Source organism: Poecilia reticulata, linkage group LG22, assembly GCF_000633615.1.
Source record: "Poecilia reticulata strain Guanapo linkage group LG22, Guppy_female_1.0+MT, whole genome shotgun sequence".
NCBI lineage: Eukaryota > Metazoa > Chordata > Actinopteri > Cyprinodontiformes > Poeciliidae > Poecilia > Poecilia reticulata.
In genome coordinates this window covers 6,567,511-6,580,128 of record NC_024352.1, presented here as the reverse complement: position 1 = coordinate 6,580,128, position 12,618 = coordinate 6,567,511, and the positions used below count along the sequence as shown (strand labels likewise).

General features: G+C 37.3%; 2 protein-coding genes and 1 long non-coding RNA gene across 4 annotated transcripts in view; 1 reads left to right on the top strand and 2 right to left on the bottom strand.

The window, feature by feature from the left end:
- Positions 1-7,335, bottom strand: part of LOC103458488 (uncharacterized) — a gene marked incomplete at its 3' end in the record, with an annotated part of 10,839 nt that extends 3,504 nt beyond the window's left edge. Inside the window, exon 1 of the mRNA XM_008399331.1 lies at positions 7,285-7,335. The remainder of the gene's footprint in view (positions 1-7,284) is intronic.
- Positions 2,888-5,031, top strand: LOC103458457 (uncharacterized). Of its 2 annotated transcripts, none has more exons than XR_532585.1 (2): positions 2,888-3,033; positions 4,688-5,031. It is a non-coding gene; the product is annotated as an uncharacterized LOC103458457 (long non-coding RNA). The 2 variants fall into 2 exon arrangements; XR_001776138.1 differs by lacking the exon at positions 2,888-3,033 and adding an exon at positions 4,314-4,458.
- A 3,970-nt stretch (positions 7,336-11,305) lies between the features above and the next one.
- The window catches only part of LOC103458459 (uncharacterized), a 7,374-nt gene continuing 6,061 nt past the window's right edge, over positions 11,306-12,618 (bottom strand). The window contains exon 5 of the mRNA XM_008399284.1: positions 11,306-11,676. Coding sequence (XP_008397506.1) covers positions 11,460-11,676 — 217 coding nt within the window. The 3' untranslated portion in view covers positions 11,306-11,459. The remainder of the gene's footprint in view (positions 11,677-12,618) is intronic.

The following is a 12,618-nucleotide window of genomic DNA, read 5'->3' as shown; positions in this document are numbered from 1 at the left end:
ATGTTGTATTTTTTCCATGTAAATTTACTTCTTTTTCTATTAGTACGTTTTAATATTTCAACGTTGTTAATGTGATGGTGCTGTGATGTGTTCTTATTACTTAGGAACTTTCTGYTCTCTGTAGGTCAGAGCTAATGCGGGTTTCTAATCCACATTTTGAATGTTAGATTTAGTGTTATAAATGTACTTTGGCACTTTTAGATTGAAATTTGAATTGTTGAATTGCTTTGTTGATATTAGCATCCTGAGTTTTAAGATACTTTACTTTACTTTGACCTTCTTCCAGGTCAGGTTTTTTTTTTCTTATGGTGCACTTTTGAAACATTGTGCCAGAGACATAAAGATCAACCTTACAAGAACTTGGATGGCGAGCCCCAGCCCAGAGGACCAAGTGGACTGGTAGACAGTGACCCGACTGGTCACCAGCTGTGAAGCATAAAAAAATATTTCACAGACATATTGGAAAGACTAAACAAACTTGGAAAGAATATTTGACAGATATAAAAAAGACCGGTTTATTTTATTTATTTATTTTAAAAAAGCGCGCAATTTTTGTTTATTTGTACAATATGGATCCACAAATGTTTATATTAAATTCTACTTTTTTATATACATTGTGTGCTCTCCTCTGTTGTTCACACCTAGGCTCCCCTGAATTTAGAATCTCCTGATCAGGCCTAACTTTCTTATACTTTTGTAGTGTTGGTATTGCCATCTACTATTAAAAGGTATTTAAAGTAACCCTTCTTGTGGATTACACTAAGGTAGTTTTTTCTAGATTCTAAGTTTTTCTAATCCCTGTTCTGGGTTCCCAAATAAGTGTTATGTAAGTAATCTCTGGACTTTCTAAGTGCGCTCTAAATTTGTAAAAAGTACCGAGAACTCCACAGTTTCTAAGTAATAATAAAAACTAAATGTTCCTGTTCTGGAATACATTTTTTTCTGGATTCTAAGTTTGTTCCAATTCCTGTTCTGGGTTGCACTAATAGGTGTCTCTGCATAATAATATAAAAATCAATCTAAGAAGTAAAACGTTGGTCCGAGTACGGTACATTTTCTAAAAAAGAAAATAAACTAAAGAGTGACTAATCAAATTCCTTTTCTGGGTTAAAAGTGAGTACTCCACAGTTTCTAAATAATAAAAGGGGAATGAAATAAAAAGTGGAAAGGTCACATTAGGGCACATGGCAACATTCAGACAAAACAAAGGTCAAAACAAAGATATGAGTGAAGGCGGGGACGTCACACGGCCATGAAACCACGTTGCTCAACCTCCCAGCAGAAGTCCGATAAAGATGTTATCCAGGAATGTCCTTGGGAAGGAGCGTTATGTTTACATATCTTCAAGGAGATTGGAAATATGCAGCCCAGGGGGCGGATCTACTGGGGTGGCATGGGGTGAACGAGAACCTCGCCACCCATGTTGCCACCCCCGCTAGCGACAATGAATTCAATAAATAATTATGGCAAATCGGACATTAAGCGCATGAAACTCTTTTTTCCGACAACTTTGAATGCAACACAATGTAACCTTATAAGTAGCAGGAAGTACAAGAGAAGGACAGAGCGCCAGCAGCATTGATGGACATTACTGGACTGGACATTACGTGATTTATCGTAAGTCACACATGCGCTATTGCTGTCCATTGAGTCAAGAATGAAGCCTCATGAAGCAATGAACCTTTCCAGCCCTTTGCAAAAAGGTTCATTACTCGATGCTTCATTCATTGCTCACTAGTGACATCTGCTGGTGAAACTGTAACAGCCTCGTCACTCAGTTGGATCATACTACCAAAAATTAGTAAATGCAATATTGTCACAAAGTTTTCATCAAACTCATGTTTAGTAACAGGAGAATCAATGAAACCATATTTAATCGTCTTATGTTTTAATTATTAAAATTATTTGTAGCCAATCTAATCCTGGTTTATGTTGAATGTCAGTGGGTGTGTTGGGTTTTCTTTTATGTCAGACTGATTTGACAATAAAGACATTTGATGTTTTAGTGTCTTGGGAGTGCAGGGCCTGTTGGGACATTTGCTTTTTCTTGGATTTAGAATTGGCTCTCATCCCTTATATTTGGCTACATGTTGAATTTTAGTTCTGCAACAGGGTTAAATCTGTTTCTGCTGTGCAAGACTGATATATATTTGCCAATCAGACTACAAATAATAGGGGAACTTTGCAGAAGGTGAGAAATTGGGAGGTGGAGGGGTTAATTATTGTTATCTAAGAATTTTATTATGAGCGATCATCAAAGTATTCCCAGATATCAGATTTTCCTCTTGCTGGCTCCATTTCAGACAATTAATCAAGTTTACCAGTGTAGCACATTACAGCAGCAATGCAGTTCAAAGAGATTTACATCATAAAATCACAAAAATATAATTATAAAAAACAGACTGGCGACCTGTCCAGGGTGTACCCCACCTCTCGCCCGAAATGTTAGCTGGAGATGGGCACCAGCAACCCTCCCGACCCCAATGAGGGACAAGGGTGTCAAGAAATGGATGGATGGATGGATAATTATTTTAAAACAAAACATAATCTACAATTGAGAAAAGCAGTAACAAACATTACATTTTGATGAGTGCCATCATCAATACACATCAAATATGTTGGTCAATGTTCATTTTATTTTGGCTACTGAAGACAAATATCCTCCTCTGGTGCGAGACCAAAAGGACAACAACCCATGATGCAGCACGGCTCATCGCGCTTTTAATTTGAAAACCGACACGCAAAGTGAAGCAGTCACGTGACCCATGCAATGCGAGGCCTCGTTTGTTGCCAGTCACGTGGTTTTCAGCAAGACGACACAAGCCTCGAAGCGGGGCTTCATCGGACACGCCCCCTTTTTACTCGGTACAAGCCTCGAAGCCTGGATTCAGATAGCCCATCACTGTCCATTGAGTCAGGAATATCGGTGGTCAGGAAACTACTACAATCACGCAAAGAGTCAGAACAACGGACGCAATGTTTAGTAGTTAATTCAACCGTAGATAATGGTAATCAGGGCTTCAGATTTCACAGGTGAGGAAAACTTTTTAATTTAGCATAACTGTTGCTGGTCTGCTGTTGACTTTGATAATCTTAGCATGTGCTGCGCAATTCAGTGTGTTTTGGTTCCGTTAGCACTAAAACAGGTCAACCCGCCCACCACGTCATCAGTAGAGCAGCTGCTTAAATCAGCTAATCAACCACCACTGCGCTCAGGCGAAAACTTATTAATAATCACAATATAGACATTAAGCCTGACAGCATAATGTAACAGACTGGATGTTCTGTTTGAGTGTTTTTGCTACTTTTTTGTGCGGGAAATGTTTGGGGCCGATGGTTTTTCACAGTGGTAGCATGAGAACAAATGAAAGTTTGATGTCTGTAATTGTTTGGTGATAGAGGAAAATAAATCACCAAGAACAATCAATAAGTTTGGACATTGAACCTTCTTTTAAATGTGTTGAGAATCATGACCCCAGTGCCTTAGTAGTGACTTGGTGGAACGTTTATTGGATGTTTGGCTTGGCAAACAGTCAGAAGTGGTTCTGTCTAGTTTGGTTCTTCACCTGTTTATCAGCTTTATTGTACCTTTATTGTGGCGCACTGCAGCCGATGCAATTCCTAAAAACAAGCGACAAAAACTGAGCTAATCCCCTGTGTTCTAAAAACATGGTGATATTTATGACAGTCGTCAAACTACGGCTCATAAAGCATATTTAAAATAAAACGATTGACCAATATAAGTAGAAATTCTCCCCTTCTTGCATCTTGACAGAACTAACAGAAACTAAACTGTTTATAGATTTGTATCATGGAGAATTTATCAAATATCAGTTTTCTAATCTTTATTTTAAGTCGTATTTAATAGATATATCTAATAACAAATGATGGCGCTAATATTTTTGTGACAGATTTCTCCTTGTCCTGTATTGGGATAAAATAGTTTTCTGGACATAATGAATCACATAGCGACCAATAGGCGCCGTCCAGTCCAGTAATGCATATCAATTAGCAGGAGTATGAAAGACGTAAAAATAATTAACTATACTATATTAAGAAATTGTATTTAAGCCTCGGTGCTACATGAAGCTCATTTTGAAACAATGCAAGTGTAACCAGGATCATTTTTGTTGGATTCAGTTTTTATTTTATTTTCCATTTTGTTAGATTTATTTCATTTAAAGATTTAATTATTGAATTCCTTTCCTTAATGTATTCTTTACAAACTAAATCAAGCGAGAACAACATTGTTCTCGCGCGGTTTTAAAGTCACGTGACGGCTGCACGTCAGGGTCCTAAATTGACAGCTACTGTTTATATGGATGCAAATCGGCGTCCTAGGTAGAAGTCGCTGTCGGATTCTGATGTGTAGGTAGGCTTCTGGTCTGTTTCCAAAGCAGTTGTTAACTGTCATTCATCCAAACGTTGTAGCGATCACGGTTTGTCAAGAGGGAACTGGTGAGTGTTGTGTTCGGGAGCTAGCATGCTAGCACTAGCCTTCCCAGCTTGTTGAGTTGGTTATACACACCGATATAAATATAGCGCATTTAAACTGAAATGCTTACGGGTATAAAACACTGTTGTGTAAAAAACTGAATTTGCATAAGTTGCATTTAATTATTAAACTCATGTAATCATAAGAAAATACATGTACATGTGAACTGATTATTTAGGCCTGTTGACACAGGCCAGGTGTGTTGCAGACTCCCATTCAAGCAGTCTGCTTCAGGATCCAGGAAAAATCACGGATTGTCTGGTATCATGACAACCAGACTGGCGAGCTAACCAATTAGCGGATCACAGGAATACCACATCATCTTCCTATCAAGAAACTCTTCTGAATTGGTTGGAGATTCAGCCCAACAATCTTGGGCTCTGATGGAACTGGATTATTATTGTTATTTTTGCTTTTTCCCTTTCATCAACAAAGACTTGTTGACTTCCTTGGTTTAAGGAACCCTTCTGGACTTGAACTTGTGGACCAACTTGTATATATTGTAAATATTAATACAATTCACCAATTTCACACCATCTAGTTGTCTCTGTGTTTTTACAATTTGCCACTTCCTCCAGCAGACAAACCTAGTTTTAAGAATCACTTGGATTATTTCTTTAAATAATCCTAATAGTCCTAGAATGTAATACAGGTTACACAAGTTTAAAACAATATTTTGTGTATATATATATACTGCCACCCCTGTAAAAATCCCTGCCCCCCTCTTGCCACCCCATAAATATTTTTCTAGATCCGCCTCTGAGTGTATGCTAGCCAACAAAGCCACCTGTTTCGGTCACTTCTACCCACAATCGGTTCAGAAACGCTGAACTTAAAGAGCTGCACAATATGGGCAATCAAAAACTTTGAACCATGACAGTTTCTTTTGGCTTCTAATCCAGGCAGACATTAAGCATCATGTGACTAAAGTTTACTCCTGTATCAAGCTGAAAAGGTCCAGTCATGATACAAGACGAAACAATCATTTTAACAAGTGCTTTAACCCTTGTGTTTACAAATGGGGTCTAACCAACCCCACACACGTAAAACTTGAATCATTTGCCACAGTCCTCGCCTCAACCCATGTGGGTTAACTAAGCCCACATGCAGGACTTCTAATTCTATTGTTCAGCGTACCGGGACAAATTTCCAGCATGGCGTTTACCTGGACCTTTTCTAGTGTTGCGAGCATAAACGAGCTCTTGCCAGAGAAACGTTGTTACGACTCGCTTCCTCTGTGATCCACAGATCTGGTTGCACAGGATTCATCTGCCTGTTCCCCACTTGATACTGGCCCCAGATTCCCCTACTGCTGGTGACGGTAACATTTACACCCAACTACTCTTCCTGGGGTTCATCATTAAAACACACAAAGTAGAAATCATTCACATGTATGGCAGGTGACAGATCTAATATACATAGCAATTAAAAAATGAGTAGTAGTTCATACAAAATGTTGGTAAATTCATAAAATAAAAGATTCCATTTATGTTACTGTTAAAACATGAGCGAAGGCACAGTGTCTAATGAGGGGCAACATTGAGAAATGTAATAAACAATACCTCCAAAACTCAAGAACAGGAAAAACGAAACAAAGAACGAGGAACTAGATGTGGATCAGGGTAAGAAAACAGAGAATCCCACAGACAAAGGATCATAAACACACACTCTAGAATTCAAACGTTACAGAAAACCTTACTGCTTCTCAACACCTGCGCTGAACAATGAAAAAAAAAATTGAGCTTTTTGAGGGCAGATCAGGTGAAACACATGGAGACGTTAAAACTAGGACTAAAACCTTTGTGTGCAGGTTCTTCTTAATAAAGTAGAATATCTTAATTGTCATCTTATAAAAGTATTCAAATTTAAAAAAAAATCTTATGGGAGGATTTTGAACCATTACTGAAGACTATCAATCAATAATTCAATCAACAGACCCTACAAGTTCTGACATTCTTACTGGAAATCTAGCATGGAGATGTGTTTCACCCGAGGGTAATGAAGGTGAATAGCATGAATGAGTGTGAATACAATAGAAACGGGAGGCAAATAATTAACAAGAGAGAAACTAAAGAGGCATCTGCAATGCATTTCTGAAGACTGTAGTAAGACCACAGAGAGGAGTAGCTTCTTTTTTTCAAAGATTATCTGTCTGATATTACAAATAGTGGTGGTTTTAACAAAGATTAAGTGAGTAAAAAATTTTTTTATTAAAGTTATCTATTGCAGCTTTAAGAATACAAGCTTTTTCTTTGCTACAAATCATTTTATTTTGTCCTCCACTCCTAAGTTACCGAATTCAATTAGCCATGTAAGGATGGGGGAAAAAGTATTTTGAACTTTCGACAAGTACAGCAAATGTAGGCCTCATTTCTCTACTTCCTCCAAATCATTCGCTAGGGTTTGGGTAAACCTCAACCTAGTGTTTTGGGTAAAAAAATAAAAAAGACTGAAAAAACGCCAGTGTAACAGTTTGGTAACTTGGAAACTGTATCTCCGAGGAGGAGCTGCGCCTCAAATGAGGCGCTCGGTCCACCCCGGTATTTTGCAGAGCTGAATGGTTTCCATTAGAGATCGAAGGATTTCTAAAACATATCATTTTACGCAATACCGCCCCTTTAAAAATGGGAAAAACATTGGTGGGATAGCAGAGACCACACTTGTTGAAAATAAGTAAACTGGACTAAAAACAGCAACTTCCAACAGACGGAAGCTGCATCAACAACGAGACTAACCGAACAAAAGTCGTTACAGAGTTGATGATGACAGAACAAGAAAGGAGGCCTGACCTTGTACTTGTTCTGACAGCAAATGGGTTATGGCAGTATTTCCTCAGGGTCCACAATACCATGTTTTATACGTTTCCCTGCCGTCTCACATCTGACTAAAATAAATGAATGATTAACAACCTTCAGCAGCACCTGATGCAATCATCTGACACAGGTGAGCTGGAGCAAAGACACATCTAAAAGAAAAAGTACTCTGGGTCCTGAAGAAGGGGTTTGAAAAACACCTGAAATATTCACTCAGATATCAGTCATACAAACACTAATCATACCTACATCTCATATGTATTATGAGATGTGTTATGAGGCAGGTTAGGGTTTTGATTATACTTTACAATCTACACCTTTGTCTCCCCTCCTTATTGTTAGTTCACCCTCTGATTTTTTTCAGCCAAATGCCTAGGGCATAACACAAACGCACAGCTATCAAACGTGTCGCATAGAAGAAGCAAATTTCCTCAGTGTTCAATGTTTGCAGTGGATTTGCCTCTGTGGCTCCCTGCCATCTCACACATGTTCCTGCATGTTGTGAACAACCTGGCTCTCCACATCCTGATGACCTTGTTTGTATATGAAAACACATCCATAGCAAAAGGTAAAAACTCAGTACATCAAATAATGGCTACATCAAGTCCTCACATCTGCTCCAAAATTAAGACCAGTACATGTCTGTAAAAAACAAGCATTGCTAAAGAAAACCGGAAGAAATGGCAACCATGCACTGAGATTACAAAAGAGACGGCAACAGATACAACAAAGATGTAACGTATATTTAGAGGTTGTGGTTGATTGTCCAAGTCACAACCTCAAGATACACAGAATTACTTTCATGATCAAACTTGGAAGATGACACTGGTAGAAGAACTTTGTCACTTCTTTGATTATTGGATGCTATTGTGAGAATGATTGATAATCAGAGCAAAAATATTGCATTTTAAATGTCTGAAATGAATCATTTCTAAGTTGATCTTGTTCAACCCTGCTTTAAATGTTATTTGTCCAGGAAGTCAGAACTTGTAGGGTCTGTTGATTGAATTAATTTGGACACCACTTTCAGTTTGTTCAGTGTAGAGTTGCAGGCACTACGTTTAGCACTGATTTTAGATGAACTCTTAAACGTATGTCTTGTAAAACAAGTATGTGGTTTTTCCACTACAAGTGTATGTTTTGGCTGAAGAGAGAAAAATAACTCTTTAATAACTTCACTTTTCAGACTCTCTGGTATAAAGTCTTTGGAGGCATTAGCCACAGATTAGAGTGACAGCTGACAAGTTTTCCACCAAATTGGTTCTGGAACTTGCTCATTACCTGAAATATGCCCAAAGACATCAACTGTTGACATGAATAAAACTATTTTCATCCAAACAGAAAAAAACAAAAAGAGGGAAAATATTAAGATATCCTGTACTTTAGACTCAAATCCAGAGATAAAGTATTAGCTTAAGGACGTGCAATTTATTTGATGCATTTAACTGCTCTAGTTTCAGTTTTCTTCTCCGAATGCTTCCTCTCAGATCATAAAAAAGGCTTTTTAAATACTCCAGTGAGAATTTGAAAAAGAACCACCGCTTCCTCTTTTATTGTTCCTCTTTGTCGTACCAAGGTTGTGACTTGGTACGACATACAAGTGACTTGGTACGACACACAAGTGACTTGGTACGACACACAAGTGCATGATACTATAAAACTTAGTTTCAAGGGTTTGATTGTACACGTGTGAACAATAAAATTTATTGTTCAATTAAAACCAGTTTAGCACGTATAGAGCTAAACTGGTGGTAATACAATGGCCATTTAATAGTTTTTTCATCACCGTTTTATAAAGGATGCGCATTATTTTACTGTAATTCATTACAGTAAAATAATGCGCATCCTAACAATTAAGATGCCAGGATTTCCCGAAGTTTTAAACATCTTTAGTAAATACAGGACGAAAACCAGATCGTACTAGTTCAAACCGAAAAGGGCAAAAAAATATTGACATTAACCACAGCATTTAGCTACACAACCAAATCAATTCAAAAATGATTTCGCCCACATAAAAAAAAGGCTTCATCACTTACCCGAAGCTGAGACTGCAGCCACTGCTGATCTTCTTCCTCTTGAACTAGCAGACAAGTTGCCGAGAAGGCGGCGATGGACTAATGATTAATCGATTTCCTACGAGTGCACCCAAGAACCTCCTATTTCGTTTAGCCGTCATCCACTCCAACCAGCCAGCCTCGAGTGATACATAGACAGCATGCAGCAGTATCCTTTAGTCCTGCTGAGAAAATAAACTGGTTCATCCCGATGCGCCTGCACAAACCTGACCTTTCCAGATCTCCCTGCGCGATAAAGAAATAAGGGAGGGAGGAATAAAGTAGAGAAAAAAAAAAATAAAATTGCATTCAATTTCTTTTATTTTAGAGCACTCAAAGCTGCATGGTGAAACCAGACAAGGCAGAGCCAGTAAGAGAGTCACTCCACGCCTCTTCCTTTCTTGAGTACTCTGGGAGGAGGATGGCCAATCAGCAACCTGCATTATGAAACACGCTCTCTATGTAACATATAAAAAATACCAAACGACGTGCTTTAAATGTTTCAAGTTGAATCATGTTTGAATAAACTGTTTTCAATGGATTAGATTATTTTTATTTATGTCTTCCTAAATGTTCTACTCAAAAAAATAGCACAAAAATTGAAAATTGCGGGTATAGTTAAGAAGTAAAAAATAAAATCTAAGCCAACAGAAAGCGGTACGGTGAAGTAAAAAAAAAAAAAAAAGCTCAGAATAATTTATGATCAGGAAACTAGGAAATCCAATGATTAATAAATGTTAGGAAAGTGGTTTCAGTGACTGATGGATAACTGGTGGTCCAGAGAATAAAGATACTGGTGACATCTAGAGGTACTCTCTGGTAAGTACTACACTGTTATGTTTAAAAATATAATCCTTACGAATTCATAACAAAATATGAATTTACAAGAAAGAATTGCAAAGAATTGCAAAGAATTAAATGTTTTCAAAGAGTGAATTAGCCCCAGCGCTAACTCTCCTTTTTTGTTTTCTTCATTTAATCAGACAGCTGCATTTTGGAGACAAACCTGACTTCGCCAAATAATCACAGTAAACTATTCATCTTTTGGCAGATGCTAAACATACTTTTTATTTGTCACACGTTTCTATATTCAAATATTTTTTTGTATTGGTCAGATGTAAATGTTGCAATCGTAAGTAGTGTATTTTCATTAGCTGTAAGTGGGAAATTCCCAGTTAACAGAAACCAAAGCTTAAAAATATGTATTTAAATTACATTCTTTTTAATGTTATAATTTTTCAGAATCATTTCTGACCTATTTGACACCTCTGTTAATTTATATTTATCAAAACTTACACCCTTTATTTCCCCCACTTTCTGCTCTTAAAGTTATTTCAGAATTTGTATTTAAAATGTTTCAGCCTCTAGGAAGTCTATAAACTCAATGTAATTTTTAATCAGTTCTTTTTAAATAATCAGCTTTATTTAGTGGTCTTGATTTAAAACATGTTTCCATGATAAGTAAAAGAATTCACCTTTCAGAACTATTTTGATAGCTTATGAAACACATAATTTGATTTTAGCATCTGTACACACAAAGTGGCCAAGTTCAATGCAGTTGGACACAAAGTCAATAGATCAGAGATTTGTAGATAAAAGAATTAAGAAAATAGGTAGACAACAATAAAAATAGTTTAATTCCCCCCCTTACTGTTAACAGGTAAACGTGAATATTCCAGGAAGTTTCCAGAAAAGACACCACATTACAGTACAAAGATGCAGTAAAACCCATCAAAACTACAGGTCAGTTTATTCATTCAACAATAACTCATCTGCTAGAGGCAAAAAAACAAAAACAAAAAGATTTTAAGCTTCACAGCTGTAGCAAATCTTTGGTCCTATTAGCTTTTACAGGTGCATCAAAATATGCTGTGCTGCTTCATACTTTAAATTTGCTTCCTGAGAAACCTGTCTTACACAAACAAACTTCACTCGACCATTCCTTTCAATAATACAATGCTTTCATTTATTCACCTTACAGTTGACTGGTTTTAAATGAGAAAACAATAGAATAAAGAAACACCAAACAAGCTCCCTCTGAGGGTATACAGGACCATGGATGGACCATACATACATGTCAGGTCCATCCATAAACTTTTATTTGAGCAATCCTGAATTATTCAACACCTTCTCCACGTTGGGAATCAATTTTTTCTGAAAATCCCAAAGCCTCTTGTCTACACTGAGCTCCTGCAGTTTGGATATCTTCTTCATGGTGTTGCGGACGTGAACGGCCCGACAAATGTTCAGTGGGACCTTGTACATCTGACCAAAAAATTTGAGCACTTTATGCACTGATGTCTGCTCCACCATCCTGTGACATTGATACACAAGAGTGAGATGTTGGTCATGTATACAGCATGGTAAAACACACCTTAAATAAAGTGACTCTACAAATAGAAATGGACATACACAGACCTCTAATTTGACAGAAAGTACTGAAAGTATAGTACATAAAGTACTGTAAAAAGTAATTTTACATTTATTTCCACAGACACTCCAGAGAATGGGAGTCACATTTGTGTCAATCAGACTCTTCAGGAACATTCTGATGTCCGTGATGAGGACAGAGATGCAACTGTGTGTGAGTATCTACTATTTTATAATGTTGATATTTTATGCTTCAATATTGTTTATGTACATAATGTAATTATGCTATGTATTGACAATGCACAAAAATGTTTTCCAGCTGCATCCAGGACCTACTGCCAGTCATCCAGATGTAGCTCAAGAAAGAAGCAGGTAAGATCTAGAGATGTCACAATCCCTTGAATGATTAAAGTACTGTGATTTATTAAAATCCATTAAAGCAAATTATCTGCCTCAGAGTTTGTTGAATTATGTTTTACTATTTATTACCAACTGCTTTTAATTATTTTTTTCTTCTAATTGTTTCCAAGTGATATCTCTTTTTCATTAAAGTTTTTATTTTTCATAAGAATGTATTAATATAATGTTTTTTTTGTTGTTTTTTTAGTTTTAATGTCTTATGTGTGCATACTAAGCTGGACGTTGCCAAACATTTTCACTGTAGTTTCATAATGACAAAAAGATCCCTGTAGCTCATAATGATTGTCTGTTCTGTATTAACAAATGATGGAGGAAGGCAGAGAGTACTGGCAGCAGAGGAGGTGCCATTCTGGGAGGATGGCAGCAGCTATGAGGCGGTGTCAGGATGGACCCCAAGTTCCCCCAAACAGGAGCTCAGCGACGTCGGGCCTACACGAGAGACGTCGGGTCTATGCTATAGGAGAGA